The sequence below is a fragment of the Doryrhamphus excisus genome, linkage group LG5, assembly GCF_037039965.1.
Source record: "Doryrhamphus excisus strain RoL-2023G ecotype Guam linkage group LG5, RoL_Dexc_Guam_v1.1, whole genome shotgun sequence".
NCBI lineage: Eukaryota > Metazoa > Chordata > Actinopteri > Syngnathiformes > Syngnathidae > Doryrhamphus > Doryrhamphus excisus.
Window position 1 is genome coordinate 19,436,076 of NC_136361.1, and position 21,934 is coordinate 19,458,009.

At 40.5% G+C, this 21,934-nt stretch overlaps 1 protein-coding gene across 5 annotated transcripts in view; it reads right to left on the reverse strand.

Moving 5' to 3' along the window:
* The window catches only part of vps13b (vacuolar protein sorting 13 homolog B), a 266,755-nt gene that overhangs the window by 70,615 nt on the left and 174,206 nt on the right, over window positions 1–21,934 (reverse strand). For all 5 annotated transcript variants that reach the window (XR_013627420.1, XM_058053559.2, XM_058053556.2 and 2 more), the window contains 4 exons: window positions 12,922–13,257; window positions 11,888–12,281; window positions 11,665–11,802; window positions 4,724–5,107 (listed from right to left, as the gene is read on the reverse strand). Coding sequence is in view for 4 of the 5 variants with exons in the window: in XM_058053559.2 (XP_057909542.2) it covers window positions 4,724–5,107; window positions 11,665–11,802; window positions 11,888–12,281; window positions 12,922–13,257 (1,252 nt within the window). In the remaining variant the exon portion in view is untranslated. The remainder of the gene's footprint in view (window positions 1–4,723; window positions 5,108–11,664; window positions 11,803–11,887; window positions 12,282–12,921; window positions 13,258–21,934) is intronic.

Consider the following 21,934-nt stretch of genomic DNA (forward strand, 5'->3'; position numbering starts at 1 on the left):
AAATTGTTTAGTACTGGTTAGTTTTACTGGGATTACCATGTGGATAAAATAAAGACAGTCAGTATACAAATGATGTTATCATTGTAAGAATATCATATCCAAGGAAACACAATGACTAATAAACCAAATAAATATAAGGTGGCTTTCAACTTGCTCCACTACAGATGTTTTACTCCACTGGAGTAAATCACCTCAAAAAAGTAAGGGAGCGTCTACAGAGGTACAGAACGGAGGTGAGAGAGTTTCATTTCAGACTACATGTTGTTGTGTACAAGTGTGTGTGTGTGTGTTCTTAGGAAATGGAGGGCACTCTTTGGGCAGTCTGATGGAGAGCTGAGAGATTAGTGAAGGTCTTATTTCATGGACATTTGGACATCTGTTCTCTCTCTTTTTCCCACCTCCCTCCTTTCTTCCAATGAACTATGAATGCCCCTCTACCTTGGGGAGTGGTGAGCCGTGGACGGGAGGGAGGAATGCGGGGCTTCCACTTGCTTTTCATTAACACAGGATCTGGTAACACACCTCACTGTCAACCTAATCCCCTCTCTCTCCATCTTGTTCTCTGGCAGAGCATGGCTGCTATGACCAGGTACAGACCCCCAGATGTTGGAGCTACAGCTCCAGTCTGATGAAGCCTGGATGGGGTGGGGTGAGTGCAATGACATGCGTATGCAGGGACTACTCCTGTTTTGTCTACTTTAACTTATCGCTTTGAGTTCTGGATTTTTTTTTTTTTTTTACTTTTTTCATATCCTTTTTCAGTATTTCCTTGACTCGCCTCCTCATCTGCTCTTTGCGCGTTAATTTAGTTTATACCTCATTTCTGGTCAAGATCCTGCTTTTGTGCATCCTGTCACCAATGTAATGTATGTAATTTCTGGTAATATTTCATTTGAACATGCATCAGATTACAATTGAATGCATCACATAATCAGTTCACAGTTCCACATGTCCAAAAGGAGTAGGAAGAAGCAAAGCTTATTAAATCCTACCCCTCCATCTGGTACTTTTACAATCAGTAACTGTTACATTTGTTCACTTCCTGCTTTCCTAATATAGTTTAAGGTATTTTTTTTATTGTTTTTAATTTTTTTTTTGTCATGTACTGAAGTACGAAGTGATATGACCATACAATGACATAAGTGACCATACCAGTGTATCAATAATGTAAATTAATTCTACAATAACCTCATGTATGACCACAAGAAAGCATCATACAACCAGTAGTGAGGCCAAATGTTCATAAGAAAAATATTCCCTTTTTTAGTAAACACCTTGCCTTAATATATTATCATTAACTGTGCGGGAAATATACAGCAAAACTCAACTCCTGCCCCTAATAAAATAAGATGCCTTTTTTTTATTTTATTTTTGTCACGTACCAAAGTACAGGATGATATGACCATACAATGACATTATGTGTACCATAGTAAGTGTCAATATAGTGATATGTATAGCACATCATGACTGGTTCAAGACTCTTCATCCTTGTATTTAGCAAACATCAACTGCTTGTATTGTTTCTTGAATTGGCTCATCGTTGTGCATTGAGGTCCTTACTCAATCCATTCCATGGTTTGATTCCACATACTAAAATGTTTGCAGAAATTCTTTAGAAACTACAGTCAAACCTCTGTTTTCATCAGCATTACAATTACCGGGGTTTTTATACGTTTCATTTTTCACCAGACTTTCCGTCACTAATTATTAATGAATTGTATTTTCCTTTCCTTGTATCTTCCCCTCTGCCCTGCATCTCATCCATGCACATTGACATCCTGCCCAGTTCTCCTGTGGTCCATCAATATCAGGCTTCCACTAAAGGCCACGAGAGCAACAAGAGTAGCAGCAGTAGTGGTCTATTGTAGCAGTAGTCCTATTACATTCTCCTGTCTTACATCTCACATGTACAGCCAGCCCCAAGGGGGTCATTCCCTCTGACTGATTGAGGCCGCTCAAACGGGAATCCTACCTTTCATCTTTGTAAATGTCCGAGGTATCTGTTTTCAGAGGTACAGATCAGACTTGGATTGGGGTACGGAGTGGTGAGTGATGGAGGTGGTACGGCTAAGGCTAAAAGTCAGCAGATACATCTATTGTCACCAACAATCAGTCCACGTAATTGGAGACACTTTGTCTCCTTGTGATGGCAACAAATCTGGAAACACTACGAGAGAAAGCGTCCTGGGGGAACATAGTCGTGTGGGATATTACGGAGCTCTGTAAGAGTCCTAAAGTTATCATGAGACAAAAAAAAAAAAAAAGGTGAGACAAACATGTCACTCAGCAGTAATGATTTGGACATCTGCTTTAAAAAATACCGTTTCCCACACACAAGCATTCTTACTTTCTGGAATTCCACTGGCAGTATGAACAGGATTCACCCCACATGAACTTTTCAGCATTCTTTCAGAAAGCGGGCCAAGATGTGAAATATTAGCAACTGTAATGAGCTCGAAATAAAAAAAAAAGCCTGAAACCTCACAGGTTTTTAGCCATATGCTCAAACATATATTACGACAAAGCCAATATGAGTTTTATATTATAAAGTGACAGCATTGTTTAGAATAGACATGATTTTGCTGGACAGTTTGGTGCCAACTGTCCCAAACTTATGCAAATGTTTGTCAAATATCCTGAGAACAATATTTAGCGATATTTTTTTCTGCTGGGGTTTTGCTTTTTCTTGAGCTTTCTTGGCTTTTTATTTTTTTTATTTTAAGGATCAGCCCATCAAAAGGAAATGAGAAGAAAATGAGACTGAGAAATTGTTTCCAGACAGTGATAAGTGAATTTCAGGGAAGTAGGATTCCTTCTTTGTGAATGGAATATTTTCATGATTAGAACATGGAACTAAATGGATCATCATGGCCATGGAACATGGATCTAAATACAGTTCATAACATTATTCGAGTCTATTACTTTCATATTACCCAATATAGTAGATATCATAAAAGTAGCCATTTAAGACATCTGGAGGACAAGAGTTTTGGCTTGTTGTGGGTTACGGACAATTTTGAAAAATGGTTAGTTTGACAGCTGCACGGAGGTGAAGTGGTTAGGATGCATGCCTCACAGCTAGGACACCCAAGTTCAATTCCACCCTGGGCCATCTCTGTGTGTGTGTGTGTTTGCATGTTCTCCCCTTGCACGTGTGAGTTTTGTCCCACATTCCAAAAACATGCTAGGTTAACTGGCGACAAATTGTCCATAGGTATGAATGTGAGTGTGAATGGTTGTTTGACTATATGTGCCCTGTGATTAGCTGGCGACCAGTCCAGGGTGTACCCCGCCTCTCACCAAAAGATAGCTGGGATAGGCTCCAGCACCCCCGCGACCCTCGTGAGGATAAGCGGTAGAAAATGAATAAATGAGTTAGTTTACCCTTGATGGGAATATATTTCAATTATATCCGATGAAATCCATACAAATCAGCGCATTGTAGAACAGATTGTGTTTGACTTTAGAGGTTCTACTGTCAAGTGAACACACGGTGGAAAAAGCCGGTGAAAAGTAGGCAGCGTGGACTATTGTGTCATTGGGCAGTTAAGTAGGTTAAAGTAAACAAAATGCAAGTTGTTTGAGGTTTTAATTAGATGCTCTGACACACATTATATCTTAAGTAACCCAATATCAACATCTGTAAAACAGATGCAGGCACTTAGCCGTGCTCCACCGTTGTCCCTCGGCAACCGTAGTGCGAGGTTTCGATGCAGTGTAGCATAAACAAACAAGCTAGTTAGGGGTGAAATCTATACCTACGACATGCGAAAGATCATCACTCACTGCTCCATCTGTTCTTATAAAGTACACGGCGCAGAAACATGGGCTCATTCTTGTCATCTAATAAAGTACAAGGAATTTGACGGACACTTTTTTCTTTTTTCTGTCATTACATTAAATGGGACCTATTGTGTTTATTTTTGGCCCTTTATATTGAATTGTGGATTCCTACAGAGCAGCTACATACAATAACCCGCACAGTAAGCGCTCTAGATCTTCCAGAATATGCACCTATTCCAGCTCTATTTCCTTGGCTTTGCAATGCTTCTGTTTTAATTGATTCTACCCACGGCCAACCTCTGGGCACGCCCACTCTACTGTGATTGGTCCCAATCAGCTTGTACAGCAAATCATTTGAACAACTTTTACCCAGGCATGCCCATATAAGGAAGTCACCGGCAAACTTCCAAATGCACAAACCTCATTATCTGAAACTTTGGCATCGCTTAACATAACATCCTAACAACATGTATAGGTCAGAAAAGTATAACAAGCATAATAAGTCGCCTTAAATATATATTTGTGAGAAATATGAGGTGATAAATCTCTGCAATTTGGGTCACCACATGGAATAACAGGATGATGGTGGTGATGGTTTTGCCTTTTTATGAAATTTTATACATTTTTATATTTTATATATTATTTATATACATTTTATATATTAAGTTATATTTTCATTTTCTTGAATTATACTTATTTTCATAGCACTCTTTAAATTTATCCTCCAAACATTTTTAAACAACCACTTAAATATAGACATTTCTTTTTGTAGAAGCTCCTAGTAAATTCTCATTACAACAGGTACCTGACCGAGCTGTAAAATGAAAACATATGCACGTCCTCATTTAAAAAGAAATAATGTATTGCCCTGCCAATAAATTTCAATGTGTTTTTTTTTTCTATGTTCCTAAAATGAAAGGCATATTTCTGTCTTACTTACCCTCGATCCTTAAGCCCGACTTCAGGTTGAGACTTCCCGTCATTGATGACACAGACACGGTCACGCTGGGCCTCTTTGGATGGGCCTCCGTCTCCATGACGACCACAATCTGGGTGGTGTGCAGGGAGACCTTGTGGAAGGACAGGGCCAAGGCATCGATGCTGCTGGCTTTACTCAGGCCGTGGCTCTGATGGGGAGGGGTAAAAGTCCTGGGCAGCATCTTTGCAGGAGACGAATGAGGGGTCGAAAAAGTGGACGCTGGTTTACTGGAGGTGTTCCACGTGTTGTTTGGTATCATTTTCTTCAGGTAGACCTTGGCCTGCTCCAGTTTGACTAGTGTTGGGTTGATTTTCAAGGGGCGAGACAGCTCTAAATTGAGTTCAGCTGTGGAGCAGAGTGAGAAGAAAGAATTAGATTAGATTTAATTACCTTATACTGTATACTGCTTTCAACATTTCTATTGGATATGCCTTTAAAAAGAGACTGCTTGGCTTGGGCAGGTACTCACTAATACATGGTGGTAGCATGCACACACACACTCTCATTGGATGTCTTTATGGGTGTTCCAGCCTCTGCGGTTTTGTAACCATGGATGGGAAATTGCATTTTATATTCTTTTCATTTTATGACAGGCAATTTAGTAATGGCCTATTTAGTATGTGAAAAAGGCTTTCTAGTGTTTGTGTAAACCCAGTAAGCAACCTGAACAAATAAAAAATACAAGCACAGTCCCGGCTTGTCTTTTCAATATCCACCATAAGTGAACAAATTCTATATAGGTTCCATAAAGCCAAACATGTACATAACCCAAATGATTATGGAAGAGCATGAAAGGGATTTTTTTTTTTTTATGCACACCACATAAATTCAAGACTTCTATTTCTTGTGTCTTTGTGCACTGTAGTCTTCAAACACTTGACTGGAATTTACAGAGACACATGAATTAACTCCATGCCGTGTTACACCACTTCCATTATCACATTTTTCCACTTGGTCATGATGATGGGAGAGGGAAGCAGCTGAAAACAAGTCCATCTGCTTCTCATGGTATCCTCGAGGCACTGGTTGCTTTTAAGGGGTTTAGGCCTTCCGTATGTCTCGTTCCCAGATACAAGTACTGGATGACATTGGCGGGAGCACAGCCAGGAGAAGGAAGACACACACACACACACACAGAGATCCAGTTCTTGCACCCTGGCTTCTTTCATTCTTTAATCCAGTGGAAGCGAGGCAGATGGTAAAAAGGAAGAATGGAACTGGAGGGCAGGTACAATTTGCTGTGCAATGTAGCTTATCATTTCCACCTGATTTACATCAGGAAAGTTTCCAGAGATGGAATCAAAAGCATGGACGCAGCTGTTCATTTACAGTAGGTTTACTATGCACACCCACTCCTTTTCACCCATTTTATTCTCTCCCTCTCCGCTCCGTGGAGCTCATCTTCTTGTCTCTCTTCTTAGTCAGCCCAGTCATTTACTTTTCCAACAGCCCCCGGTCTAATCAGCCCCACCCTGGCTGTAATCACTTAAAGTTGGCCCTCATCACACGGTCGGGGCCATGCCTGGTTCTCTACTCTCAACATCAGCCCAAACGGCTCCTATTTTTATGTCCCCACCCAGAAAAAAAAAAAGTGTACCCACTTAATAACTAACGTGACTATAACTACATAAGCAAATTCACTATTTTACACTGGACAGCAAGGATATTAAATTCCTATTCATAAGATTGTATTTCGACTCATCACATACATTAAATGTAAATGTTTTAACCTTACTCTTGTGTTAGCTTTCTGGTATCACCTCTTATGTTAACGGATGGGTTTTGACCCATGTATTAAACTACACTAAAACCAATAAGTTACCATCAAATGGTCGGGTTTTGACCCATGTATTAAAATACACTAAAACCAATAAGTTAAGTTTTGACCCATGTATTAAAATACACTAAAACCAATAAGTTACCATCAAATTTGCTTCTCATCTCTTGGTTATCTTCTTAGGCTTCCTCATCCATGAAAATGTTGGTTTTAATACTTTTGGTGTGGGCATGTAGGCCTTTTTTTGTCACTATACCCCTCGATTTCAATTTCCAAAAAATGAACCTCAAAAGCAGGAAAGCAGGAAGTGAACAAATGTTAACAGTTACTGATTGTAAAAGTACCTGATGGAGGGGTTAGGATTTAATAAGCTTTGCTTCTTCCTACTCCTTTTGGACATGTGGAACTGTGAACTGATTATGTGATGCATTCAATTGTAATCTGATGCATGTTCAAATGAAATAAAACCATTACCATTACCAAAAGAATCATATTAATAAATTGAAGGTTCTTTTGTTGCCTGGCTAATACTGAGGGATATAGAACATATCTCTTAAATCAATTAGTTTTATTTATTTTCTCATTTTAGTATTAATCACTAAAGAAACATCTATGGTGTTTATATATATTAATTCATTTATGATGAGTGCTATTGGCCCGAGGTGCCATAAAAAGGGAAAAGTTAGGACAATTCCAAGCTACCCTGCTATTGATCAGTGGCCAATCGGCCGGAGCATCTCTAATTTAGTTATTAAAATGCACTTTACTATTACTGTTTTACTACTGCAGTTATAGGATGACCATCAATTCTAGTTTAAAAAAATATAACACAACTGTTTTAATATGAACAGGCTAATGGGAATCACACAAACAGGTCTTTGTTGGTGTCTTGACTTGCACTAAAGAGAATGTGAGGTCTAACAAACATGCCTACACAAACATATATATCTCTGCAAAATGACAATGCTACTGGCCAAGATGGTTACTTTCCCTTACTTTCCTATTGCCCCCATTTCAACTTGGTGTGTGTGTGTGTGTGTGTGTGTGTGCAACAACCACAAATGTTTTCATTGCCGGCCCACCTTTAATTCTCTGGCTGACACTTTACGCTTGACTCTTGACAGTGGCGAGGCCATGTCAGACAAAGGTGGCTATATGTCCAACTTCATGCGTGAGGATATTTGTGAAACTCTGTGTTTACGTGACCGAAAATTGCTGAAGGGCATCTGTAGAATCCCAAAGTCACAAAAAAAGAGCCTCATACATATCAAGGCCACTGACATGTACCACACATGCCATCTGAATCAAATTACAACTGTTCTCGATGGTTCGAAGGTGCAAACGCTTGTATACAGTAACTGACAATATTTTTTAGAAGCCATAGTTTGACGAAAAGCAGAGTCAAAGAGAGTAATGGTTCCAATTTGTTCTAGCTAATCTATCACCTCCTGCCTCTCTTTGGAGAGAAGGCTGATCTCTTGTCTCCAAGTGGTAGCAGTTACATCTTTGGACTCGCAGACGGACCTGCTACAAGACTGGAACTGTTTAAGAAAGATGACAACAAAAGAAAAGATGTGTCCTGAAAGTGTGTGTGTGTGCATTCTTAAAAAAATATACCACCCTACTTTTTAATAATCGGTAATAATCAATGGCTCCATCTTGATTAGTGGATAATAATAAATAAATATGGGGTAATAACTGGGGGTAATAACTACAAAAGCAATCTTCACTCACTAAATGTACTGCAAAAAAGGTCAGTAAGGATAATTAATAATGCCGCCTACAGAGAACATACTAACTCCTTATTTCTAAAATCACAAATACTTCAACTTGCTGATATAGTTCATCTTCAAACAGCTAAAATAATGCATAAGGCTAAAAATAACCAATTACCTAAAAATGTCATCCAATACTTCTCTACAAGAGAGGAGAAATATGATCTCAGGGAAGAACTACATTTGAAACACTTATATTATGTCATTGTATGGTCATATCACCTTGTACTTCGATACGTGACAAAAAAAAAAAGAACTATATTAGGAAAGCAGGAAGTGAACAAATGTAACAGTTACTGATTGTAATAGTACCAGATGGAGGGGTAGGATTTAATAAGCTTTGCTTCTTCCTACTCCTTTTGGACATGTGGAACTGTGAACTGATTATGTGATGCATTCAATTGTAATCTGATGCATGTTCATGCTAGGACTACGTTAAAAAGCCATAGCATTTCAGTATGTGGAATCAAACTATGGAATGGATTGAGTGAGACCCTCAAACAATGCACAACGATGAGCCAATTCAAGAAACAATACAAGCAGTTGATGTTTGCTAAATACAAGGATGAAGAGTCTTGAACCAGTCATGATGTGCTATACATATCACTATATTGACACTTACTATGGTACCCATTATGTCATTGGATGGTCATATGACATTATTTAAAAAAAGACAACCTTAAACTGGATTATGGAAAGCAGGAAGTGAACAAATGCAACAGTTACTGATAGTAAAAGTACCAAATGGAGGGGTAGGATTTAATAAGCTTTGCTTCTTCCTACTCCTTTTGGACATGTGGAACTGTGAACTGATTATGTGATGCATTCAATTGTAATCTGATGCATGTTCAAATGAAATAAAACCATTACCATTACCAACCATTACCAATAATCTACCTCCTGTATGTATGTACCTACAATAGCTATGGTTATATATATATATATAATAAGAGCTATGAGTATATGAAGAGTAGCCACTGTGTTTAAACTATCTGCTTTACAGTACACACGGAGCGAGTCTTTTCCAATCTGCATCCTTGAGAGGGCAGCTTGGATTGGCCAAAAATTGGTCTGAAATTGCAAGCATATTGCTGTAAACACACGGCAAGGAGTAGCCTCATGGTGGTCTGCGCTCCGTTGACGTCTCGTTTAAATAAATCAAATATGAAGCATTGTCAAATCAAAGTGGAATCGCCAGACATGATATACACATGCAGCACACCCACTGGTAGATGACTACATAAGCATACAAAAGTGGATGCTTGAATAAAAAAAAAGTGAAGTTATCTTCCTTATTCATCATACGTAGATGATGTGGGCCAACCTCACCTAGACTCTACTACCAGAGTTTGACACCCCTGGGCTACAAAAATATATCTCAATGCAAGTGCGGATAGATAAAAAGTCCAAATCTATAAAGTAATAACGTGCACTATGACCAATAGAAGTGCATGTGTGGCTGACTGTGTGGGTGAAGGGGAAACCAGTAACATGTGTGGTCAATTCCCGATATTTCCAACATTGGCCCGACCCGGCAGGGGTGGGGCGGGTGGGGTTGGGGCATGAATCTGGGATGTAGTAGTGATTGTGATTATGTGTGTGGCTGTGAATATTCTGATTCATTCAGGTCATGGAATCGGAGCCCACCTAGTCATTGAACATGAACTGATGAAGCCTGCTTGGATGAGACAGTCAAGTTGGGATTCGGTACTACGGGAATATGGGCGTGGTTATCCCATTGACGGTTGGTCAGGTACTGTATACTCTGTACATCTTCCAAATAATCAAATAACATACATTACATACTGAAAGGCTCAATGCTGTTTGACTTCTGGTGTCCTCTGAAAGAACCAGATGGGTAGATGAGAATCTACCGTGTGTGGCTTTATAGTGGACAGAGCTGCATTGTGTTGTGTTGCATTGAGCGACCCGGAGGAGACAAAAAAGCTGAGGGCTTTCCGTGGACAGAGGAAGGGATGTGTGTGGCAAAATTCTTCATCAATAACCACTACAGTCCAGCAGTCCTACTGGGATCAGGGAGCAAAACTGTGAAGGATTTCCTGTGCCTACACACACTGTTCATGGATTCATGAAATCCTCATAGGGATGAGGAAGTTTCACAGACTCATCCACTTAGAAGCCCACTCACGCTGGACGTACACTCAAAGGGTTTTCAGATAACAAATATGACAAATATGAAACATATGGTTTTAAAAAGGAGGGAATAATTATATGATCCCGTGCTGATTGGATGAGAAAGACATGACCAGCCCATCATTTTTACGGTAGGTTTATGTCAACATAGAGAGAGAATATGAATACATTCATTCATTTTCTACCGCTGGGGCGCTGGAGCCTATCCCAGCTGTCTTCAGGCCAGAGGCAAGGTACACCCTGGACTGATCGCCAGCCAATCACAGGGCACATATAGACAAACAACCATTCACACTCACATTCATACCTATGGACAATTTGGAGTCGCTAATTAACCTAGCATGTTTTTGGAATGTGGGAAGAAACTGGAGTACCCGGAGAAAACCCACGCATGCACGGGGAGAACATGCAAACTCCACACAGAGATGGCCGAGAGTGGAATTGAACTCAGGTCTTCTAGCTGTGAGGCCTTCGCGCTAACCACTCTACACCGTGCAGTCTGTTTTATTAAAATACTTTTAACAATTATGAACTAAACTGCAGTAAAATGTTCTGAATTTTGCATTTACCCAAATAAAGTCACTTTTGGTATTCACGTACAGGATACATGTCCGACGTGAATACAGCCGCTGATAGGTAACAGTAGCTAAACTTTGCCAAATTGCTATCATTGGCTGACAACAAACCCTTTTTCCCCGGAAAATTCCCTTGTCATTTTCATTCATTCATTCATTAATTTTCTACCGCTTATCCTCACAAGGGTCGCGGGGGTGCTGGAGCCTATCCCAGCTGTCTTCGGGCGAGAGGCAAGGTACACCCTGGACTGGTGGCCAGCCAATCACAGGGCACATATAGACAAACAACCATTCACACTCACATTCATACCTATGGACAATTTGGAGTCCCCAATTAACCTAGCATGTTTTTGGAATGTGGGAGGAAACCGGAGTACCCAGAGAAAACCCACGCATGCACGGGGAGAACATGCCAACTCCGCGCAGAGATGGCCGAGGGTGGAATTGAACTCAGGTCTCCTAGCTGTGAGGCCTGCGTGCTAACCACTCGTCCGCCGTGCAGCCTCAATATCAATACAAAATCCAGGAAAAAAAATCTTAAAGATTTGATTCACTTCCACATTCAGCAGAGGATCAAATAATTATTATCCCATTGGACTCATTTGTGAAGACAATGTTTACCTGGCCCATTGAGGAAATCTTTGATCTGGAGGCACAGTAGGGGCGGAGGGATGCCTGATTCACTGTCCACTTCACCAGCTGCTGTCTGGAGCCAGAAGACATTGTAATCCAGAGATTCGGGCAAAGTCTTCCCGTGGTCTAGACAGAATCACATTACGAAAAAGCAGGAGTAAAATTGTCAAATTGTTATTGTTATACAATATCGATTATCCAACCAAACTACCTTGGCACTTGTAGTCTGAAGCCACGCCTCTTAACGTCACATCAAACACAGATAACTCCATCTTCTGCTTGCGGTGGTGGCAACTGAGCAACGCAGAAGGTTGGATCACCTGCAGGTACAGCATTGGTTCCAGCACCTGGTCGGCAGCCCCTCTCCTCCCAGGCTGCCTCACTATTGTGACCCCCAGCGCTTGGCGGGCCGAGGAGCGGCTGAGGCTGCCTCTTAACAGCGGGGAGGCTGGCTGGGAGACATTGCTGTTGAGAATGTCCTCAGCAGTCAGGTCTTTTAGTGTGACAGGGGCAGCAGGGGCGGGGTCCGGAGACATGGACATGGACGATGAGACTGGAGGAGACTCGGACCGGATTTCAGGGTGGTTGAGAGCACTCTTTCCTACCTGAAGAAAATGGAGAAGGCTCACTGGTAACTGTTTAGTTCATAATTGTACATAAAATTATGAAAATCACAGTTGCTTTGCTTGGGTAACTGATTAGTCTTAACACAGATTAACCGGTCTTTCCATTACTGGAATCGCACTGGGATTACTGGGATTACATCCACTAATCACACATTTGTGACTGCAGGGAGATGCTACACAGCCAAAAGTTTGTGTATATAAATGAAAATAAATTAATCTCGTTGCCTAAAAATAAATTAAAAATATACAATAAATATATAATAAAATAATAAAATAATAAAATAAAATAAAATAAAATAAAATAATAAAATAATAAAATAATAAAATAATAAAATAATAAAATAATAAAATAATAAAATAATAAAATAATAAAATAATAAAATAATAAATAAATTGCAGGGAAGAGTAGCAGCCCTTGTGCGGGGGTCCCTGTTTAAAAAAAAAAAAAAACTAATAAAAAAAGATAACTACAGATTCCAGAGTCACAGTTAACAGTTATGGACATATGAGTGGTTTACAGGAAACTTGCCACATCAATACAGGATATAAAAATCACATAAACACGCCCCCACATTGCTTAATATGACCACCGTTTCCGGTTGAAGTTTTCCTCTCTTACCTTTTCCTCAGTTTCCTTCGTGTCCTGTTTACTGTGTAATGGCGAAGGCATGGCCTTTGGGGGACTGGAGCACTCATACGCCATGACAGACAATCTCCCAGCGGTAAGAAAGACATCGAAAGGGATAAAGTTGAGGTTTTTGGTAATAGTGGACTTATGGGAGGGTCTTGCTATGCAGTGGTGACTGGTCCCACTCTGCTGCTCAATCTGAATGATACGGATGCGAGCGCTATCGCTTCCGAAGCCGCTGTCCTGTCCGGTGGCACTGTGACGAGATGAAGAATCGATGCCAGGCAGTGAGCCTCGGCTGCCATACTTGAGCTCATGTTGACACATCTGCATACAGATGCAAGAAAAGGCCAGGATTTAGTTTTTGGTGATTTTCAACGCAAAATGTACAAAGTAAAAAAAAAAAATGACAGCGTATATATTATCTTGAAATAAGATCTTAATTGAAGATCTTAACTGAACAGGTGCTGATCCTGAAGTAACAAAATGAAAGCAACATTGAGTCACATGAACAATGGACAATATATAAGTAAGTCTAAATGCTCATGAATAAAAAGGACGGGACTAATCTGACTGGGATTAAAGTCTACTGGCATTACAAAAAAGGGATAACAATGAGCATCAAATAAAAATACATGAGAGTATTTTCTTCTTTGCAAAGAAGCCCCGTGCTGATCCTTTACAATAAGACATAAACCAAATAGCTGACTTGATTAAAAACATGGGCGAATTGAACAATGAAAGGGAGCATCGCAGAGCCACCAAAAACATTAAAGGCATGCTCTGGGACCTTTTTTGTGGTCTTAAACATAATTTTGTAATTTTGAAATATTGGAAATATCTTTAAAGAAGGGCTTCACTCTAGTAAAATCCAATTGTTTTGTGCAGTGGCTGTGGGTACCATGAATAAAGCAGCCCAAAATTGTATACTTGGCTCCAGATGTCAGTTGAGTTGCAGCCATTGTGGCTATAAAAGGCTTTCAGCGACAGATGATACAGTGGGGGAATAATTATTTGATCCCCTGCTGATTTTGTACGTCCCCCCTCCCCCCTTGTGAAAAACGTGGATAGTCCATATTTTTATGGCACGTATGTTTTAGCAGTAAGAGACAGCTTATCAACTAAAAATATTTCATTTATTTGTATATGACTGGGTGGACGGTGGACGAGTGGTTAGCGGGAAGACCTCACAGCTAGGAGACAAGGGTGTTCAATTCCACCCTCGGCCATCTCTGTGTGGAGTTTGCATGTTCTTCCTGTGCATGTGTGGGATTTCTCCGGTTTCCGTCCACATTCCAAAAACATGCTAGGTTAATTGGCGACTCCAAATTATCCATAGGTATGAATGTGAGTGTGAATGGTTGTTTGTCTATATGTGTGATTTGGCTGTGATTGTATCCCGCCTCTCCCCCGAAGACAGCCGGGATAGGTTCCAGCAACTGCGACCCTCGTGAGGAAAAGCGGTCCAAAATGAATGAATGACGATGAAGCACAAACATTTGTCACGTTTCTTCAGCAAAATGCTCGGTAAGAAAGAAAAAGTAAAAGGGATTCTGGGAAAAATTACGTGATTCTGGGATTAGCAATTAATTACAAGGGAGGAGCTGCCTAATGACCTCAAGGGAACTGGGACCATAGGTGTTGAACGGAAGTCGATGAACTAGCTTTAGGAGAATGGTATGTAGTCAGGTATAATATTACACCGATAATACACAATACCCTCTGAAATTGTATGATTTGGAGGCTTTCTTTAAAGACCCTCCTGAAATGTGTGCAACCCTATAGTGACCAACTACAACAAAAATGTCTGGCAAACCTCTGTGTTTCCCAGCAAGGCTTTCTCCACAGAGTACAAACCTTTATATATGACCACTTTATATGCGCTACTACATTTTTCCCCAAATGACATTAGGTCGCTGCAAAGAAAGCGTCCAATGGCGCTAAGGTATGGCCCATTTTCTGCATGCATCTGATCAAACCTGCACATGGTAGCTATTACAACATGTACTCTCAGCTGCCCCCCTCACACTCTCTACATCACTCCCTCCCACCGACTGCATGGGAATTTTAAATGTATATTATTGCTGTGTCAGAGATAGTATTTCAAGACCTCCGGGCAAACAGTAAACCCACTGGCAGCACATTAGACAGAATACTTGACTTATTAGATATTTCCTAAACTAAACAGTGTCATCAAAGGCTAAGAACAAGAGCCATATAAAACGCTGCGGCACGCCTGCCTGTCTGTTCTGTTCTCTTCGGCCCAGCTTTCACAGGATAGGCCTTGCCAGATCCTTCTCTTTCCCCCGAGCTTAATGTGGACAGGATGTGTACATTTTTTTTTTTTCTGTCACAAAGTAAGATTTTCCAAGGACCGAGAGGGGAAATGAGACGGAGCTGATTTCCGCGAGTGTTGTGTTTAGCAGGTGAAACTTGTGCGGAGGTTGGAGGTGTTTGAAAAGTGTATCAGTGCAGTCAAAATGTCCACTCAATGAGCGCCCCTTGTTGGAAGGGACAAATAAGCTGTGCGGCAGCTGGGAAAGAGCGAGAGCCAGGAGAAACTGCCAAAACTCCCCTGTCTCTCTTTGTGAGCCTGGGCTATATACACATGCATTTACAATTATGGCAAATACCCAATGTTCTCTTTAACCACCACCACAAAGAGAGTGCCCCCCTAAGCAAATTCTTTGTCTATATTTAGATGGGTTTAGTGGAATATGGGAAAATGGGGAACACTATTGGGGGGGTGTAGAGGAAAAGAAACAATGCGAAAACACACAGTTGTTCAAATGTTGCATTTGGAATCAATGCATGCAATCAGTATACCCCCCCCCCCCAAAAAAAAATGCCAAGCACACATTGGCTTTTAAGCTTCCTGGACTGAGTTATAACCCTCTATGATTGCTCATAGACAAGGGCAACAGGTATTAATAACATATGGTTCTGTAGTCTGTAGACTTTAACATTACACCAATTTATTCACTGACAGAAGGCAATAGATTCTGGACGCAAACATGCACCGCAGCTACATGCCTGCTCCCAGCTGAAATCCCCTTTTTCCAACCATTACTTTCTATTACATTATATAATAGCTTCACTGAAACACAGTTTCCACATCCCGGTGTAATCTTTCACTGGACTTGGAGTTGATCATGATCGCGAATGTGTGATGACACACACACACACACACACACACATATAATGCACCCTCCAACATCTATTGGCCAATCATGATGTCATGCTTCTCAGAGTCTCTAGGCATAACGCTCTGGAAAACCGAGGATAATCCACAAAGTGTGAAATCATGAGGCTCCCAGGTGCCAATTATATCAGTGCGCATCTGCGTGACCCCAATTTCTGTCAGTGTAACTCAGAATTGCTTGGCTGGAATAAGGCTAATAAGCGGAAGCAAATGTCACATCATCCGAATGCCACCCGTTTACAGTGTTATATGACAACATACGTTTTACATCTGAATAGCGCATATGCACTTGAGTGTTTCCAGATGAATCAAAAGTAGGTTGCAATTCAGGTTGAGAGATCACGGAATAAAAAAATCTGGAAGTTTTCAGCTCTAGGAAAGTTCTTACAGTATCAAAAGAATATAGTAGAATTAGCAAGTGGTCGTTCAAGGGGGTAGAAAGATCCTGATGGAGGACAGTGACAATGTGCTGTGTAATCCTCTGTAAATTAGACTAAATCTATCAGAAATTCTAAACTGTTCACCCATTGAAAATTAAGAGGATGAAGAAGATGTTCAAAGAAACTATTAAGGGTCCAAAATGAATAAGCCCATCAGGATGGATGATGACCGCCTCTTGTCAGTATACCCCTGTGACCTTATTAGAAGTAAGCGGTAGAGAAAATGGATGGATGGTCTATAAAATACGATTTAATGTCAATTTTGCGAAATGCAACATGTCGCATACTACAAAACGGTAGAGCTTCAGATTAATCTGTGATGATTTGCAAAGTATCACTGCTCATTGTATACCAAACGCATTTTGGGGCATCCAAAACACACACTTTGACCAACAAAACGTTAGAGTCGTCGATGTTCCATGTTCCATGTTCCATGTTCCATGTTCCATGTTCCATGTTCAATGTTCAATGTTCAATGTTCAATGTTCAATGTTCAATGTTCCATGTTCCATGTTCCATGTTCCATGTTCCATGTTCCATGTTCCATGTTCCATGTTCCATGTTCCATGTTCCATGTTCCATGTTCCATGTTCCATGTTCCATGTTCAATGTTCAATGTTCAATGTTCAATGTTCAATGTTCAATGTTCAATGTTCAATGTTCAATGTTCAATGTTCAATGTTCAATGTTCAATGTTCAATGTTCCATGTTCCATGTTCCATGTTCCATGTTCCATGTTCCATGTTCCATGTTCCATGTTCAATGTTCAATGTTCAATGTTCAATGTTCAATGTTCAATGTTCAATGTTCAATGTTCAATGTTCAATGTTCAATGTTCAATGTTCAATGTTCCATGTTCCATGTTCCATGTTCCATGTTCCATGTTCCATGTTCCATGTTCCATGTTCCATGTTCCATGTTCAATGTTCAATGTTCCATGTTCAATGTTCAATGTTCAATGTTCAATGTTCAATGTTCAATGTTCAATGTTCAATGTTCAATGTTCAATGTTCCATGTTCCATGTTCCATGTTCCATGTTCAAGTGCAAGCTCATTCAACAACGGCTTAAATATCAGTGCATTCTATAAATGACTAAATAATGTTTATGTGTATGTGCAGAAAAACTAAAGATGGTAGGTAATGTGTTCATCACAATGAAAATGTGATAAAACATTTCTCTCATTAACTGAATTAAAACATTAAAACAGTTATTGTCATAGTTGCATAGTTGAAATAAAAGTCACTAATTACATTAGTAATTCCTTCTTGTTGAGACAATGTTTTCATCATGTTCTCCGGTGAGAATTTCCATTAAAAACATGGGAAGTTCTATTACTAAATCTCTGTGACGGCACAATACTGTTGAGCTACTTGCTTGTAGTCTGCATGGAAGTTAACTACTTTATCTTGACTATATCAGAGTTTACAAGTTCGACCCCCTGTTGCGCTACCCGCTATTGTTTACCAGAAGCCTCAAGCCAGAGTAAGCCTCTGTTCTTTTGTATGTAGCACAGAAACAAAATCAATAGCAAGACCCCCAGCTTAATAAAAAAATAACAACAATACTACTTTTTGAAATGTCAAAATGCCAAAAAGACTCTTAATTCATCCATTGATTTTCTGGTGGAAAACAGTGGGGGGAAGACATTCATAATGTGAAGTCACCTCTCTCTGTACGCCGTAGCCACAAGCAAGAAAGGCATCAAAGGAGCAGACTTTTTTTTTTATAGATGCAACTTTGTTTTAACTAACAAAGGCAACCTGCAATGCACTCGAACTGAACCACAACAAAGATGCAATGAAAGGTCGTGACCTTGGAGCTTGGAAATGGATGCCGAGTGCTTCGGAGTGACTGTCAACTGTACTTTAAACATAGCGTACTCCAAAGCTGAGGGCGCCAAGAGGGGCCGTTTTAACAAGCTCCCTGTGCTGAAAAATGCTGGTGGGTGGTTTTTACTCCTTCAGGGGTTTAATGCCATGCCTCTTAGGAGGATGAGGGACAACGCCACAAATACAGTTTTCATTCACATTTACCAGACTATAGCATCCGTGTTTGGACTTCAGGAAAATATGGAAGAATAGCCAACTCGCAGATTCTCCTCGTGAAAGAAACATCTTAACGAAAGTATAATGTATGCATGCGGGCATTCCTAAAGCACTGGATCATCCAGAAAGGAAAGAACCCTGTTCAGGGTGTCTGTGAATGGGGTATTTACATACAAAAAATTAAGTAGTAAACAAAAGCAAATCAATGAGAATCATGCTTTTGTTCATCTGGGAAAGCCCTGGCGCAAAAACAAAGAACTAAAATGCCTGGATGATGAAAAGAAACATTGGCAAAATTGAAATTTAATGTAGTCCAAATGGACGACAGTAAGCTACTCAACGAAAACCTGGTGCTGGGACAAACAGCAGCCAAAATCTTGGTTTTTATAATTGTTTAAACTTCAAAACCTGGTTCTGCCCTGTGTCTTTGTGCAGTATTGGTTCCCTTAGACACATGTTGCTGCATTAGAACTCATATTTCTGTCGCTGAGGAAAACGCAGCTAAATCCACGGTAATGACAGTCAGCAGCCTGAAGCAGGTTGCCTGAGTGTGACTATGGATCCACAGAGACCCAAGCCAAACCCACTATACCCCAACTCCTAATCTCGAGCAAGGAATGATTTAATAGCTTTGACAGACACCACCCTTAGAGCTCAACGGGAGATTTATTGCTTCAGCGATCCCCAACCAATCTAAACCTGATTCAGATCAACAAATAGAATCCAACAGCTGGCTGTGATAGAATTAACTCCTATAAGATACAATAACTGTGTAGGACCAAAGTAATTGCATTAGTCTGTGGAGAAAGTCATGCTAAGTGCCAGATTTGAATTGTTCATTAACTGTACGACTGTAGTGAAAACAGATTGGAAAAGCGGTTGATGGTTTGACCATCGTGATGTATAAGAATTGAAAAATGATTCTTCAAGTATCGTCAAAACGTTTCCACTGTGCATAACAAACTGACTATGACTATGTAAGTCATACTTCATAAGTATGATAGCATAGTACAGTGCAGCATACATTCCCGATGTAACACTTGCTTCAGTACGATCAACACTAGCTTAGACAGTCAACTTGTTAAGTCGCGGTTACAGATGGACATACGATTATTTTGGCTGTGCGATTTTTCATGTTGACCAAATCGCTGTGTTTTTTTGTGGAAACTCGTTGTGGTGACTATGAAGGACTAAGGTCTTGACACGCATGGCGGATGTACAAAATATCTGAATATGTGCAGACGTACAAAAAAAAATTCACAAAAATGGCCTATGTTGGCAATTTGGATGACGCACGAAGACATAAGTGCGTAAGTTTGTCTTGCAACCCGAAAAACGCAAGAGCCCGTGGAGTTTGTTTGGCCGGTCTGCAGTCAGTCTACGTCTTGAAAATCAGCACATCACAAGCGCTCCCTCGGTGCGTTTCTTGCATTTTTTTTTTTTTTGGACATAGACGAGCCGTGACTGAGACTTTACAATCTGGTGAACACAATTTAATATATGATTGGAAATCGTAAGCAGGCAATCAGTTTCGATTATGTACATGCACCTTGTGGGACAACCTGGCAACATCGACACCAATTATCATTTCATTCTCATTCATGAGGTGCTTTGCATTGAGCCTTTAAAGTAAGTGGATTGAGTGGACCCTCCGGCGTACATTTCCAGGTGAAGTGTGGTTTATAAAAAGAAGATTGCGTGCAGGTGTACCTACGCAGGCTTTGATGCGTTTTAATGTTTACATGCATGCTGTTTTCGTCTTTTGTGTTGTAGAAATCCTCCCCCTGAGGACTCTAAGTGGGTTTCGAATAAAGGATAAGGGAATCTTAAAGAACCAAATCATAGAATGAGAACCAGATTGTTTATCCCTGACAACAATACCTAATACAGACGCCCGGGCTTATCTGCAGTCCCTGTATGCCTACAAGTAAGCGGGTCTTATTACAGCTGACAACAATACCTAATACAGCTGGCCGGGCTTATCTGCAGTGCCTGTATGCCTACAAGTAAGCGGGTCTTATTACAGCTGACAACAATACCTAATACAGCTGGCCGGGCTTATCTGCAGTGCCTGTATGCCTACAAGTAAGCGGGTCTTATTACAGCGCAGCTGCAAAAAAAGCACCCTTCCTTTCCCTGCCTGGCCTTTTATACACTAAAGATTGTGTAAGAGGCTGGAGTCCTCGACCAATCAGCTTTCCACCATGTTTCCACCTTAACTGTCAGTTGTCACGTTAGTCCTTTTTTGTGTGGGTGTGTGTATAAGTATCTTTTGTCTGTATTTGTGAGACTATGTGTTTGTTTTAGCGTTTATCTTTAGCTAGCAAAATTGAGCAAATACCTTCAGTTTGTACGCATACTTTTATAAATGAGACCCGTAATGTGTAGAATGGAAGGGGACGGCAATTAGAAATAAGTGAACAAGAGACACAAACCCTCCAGTCTGATGGTGTCATTCAACCCCCTGCAGAATTACAGTCATCTTGACTTTTCATACTTTGTCTTTGGTTCCTGCCTATTTGAAAACAACTGTCTCTCATTAGTTGTCACTGTCACTATTTAGTTTGGGAGACTTTTATGGGGCTAATACTCTAATCTAATATTCAGGCTGCAGTGTTTACACATGCGAGTCCCTGAATGAGGTAGGCTCATTGTCTGTGGGCAGGCTACCGAGAGAAAATTAGATGTGGACATTACAAATCTGCTGTGTACTGGGAAAGGACACGCAGTATTCAAAGACATCCTGATTCAATTAGATATTTATTTCATTTCAGTTTAGATTTAGGGGCTTAAAGAAAAGCGAAGAGTGGCAACGCAGAAACAGAAAACAAAGAGATTCTTAGGTTAAAATACTGGTTCTTAAGATCAGTCAGTCAAGATTTAGTAATGCTTTTAACTTAACATCATTAGCTTTGGCATCCTCTTTTCAACAAACAAACAACTTCAAACTCTACTGTCTTCAGGGGGGGGGGGGGTTGTGGTTCACAAAGGGTTTGGGAGACTTCAAAAACTGTAGGGATGCTTTTGATTAGGTCATGAAATGTTCTTCTAAAATTCCTTCTGGTGCTGCCAGACAGACATGTCTGTGTCAGCAAGGAAAACAGCAGCAACCTGAGGTGAGATGGGACTATTCACGGGAGTGAAGATGTGCAGCAGGTGGTTTGCTTAGGAATGTGGCTTAGGAATCACACACACACACACACACACACACAAGTGCAATGTGCATGTGTCTCCACAAAGCCAAATGCAAGTACGAGAACTTACGTCCAGGCTGGCTGTTTATGTCCAGAGGTGAGTACAGAAGACTGGAGTAGT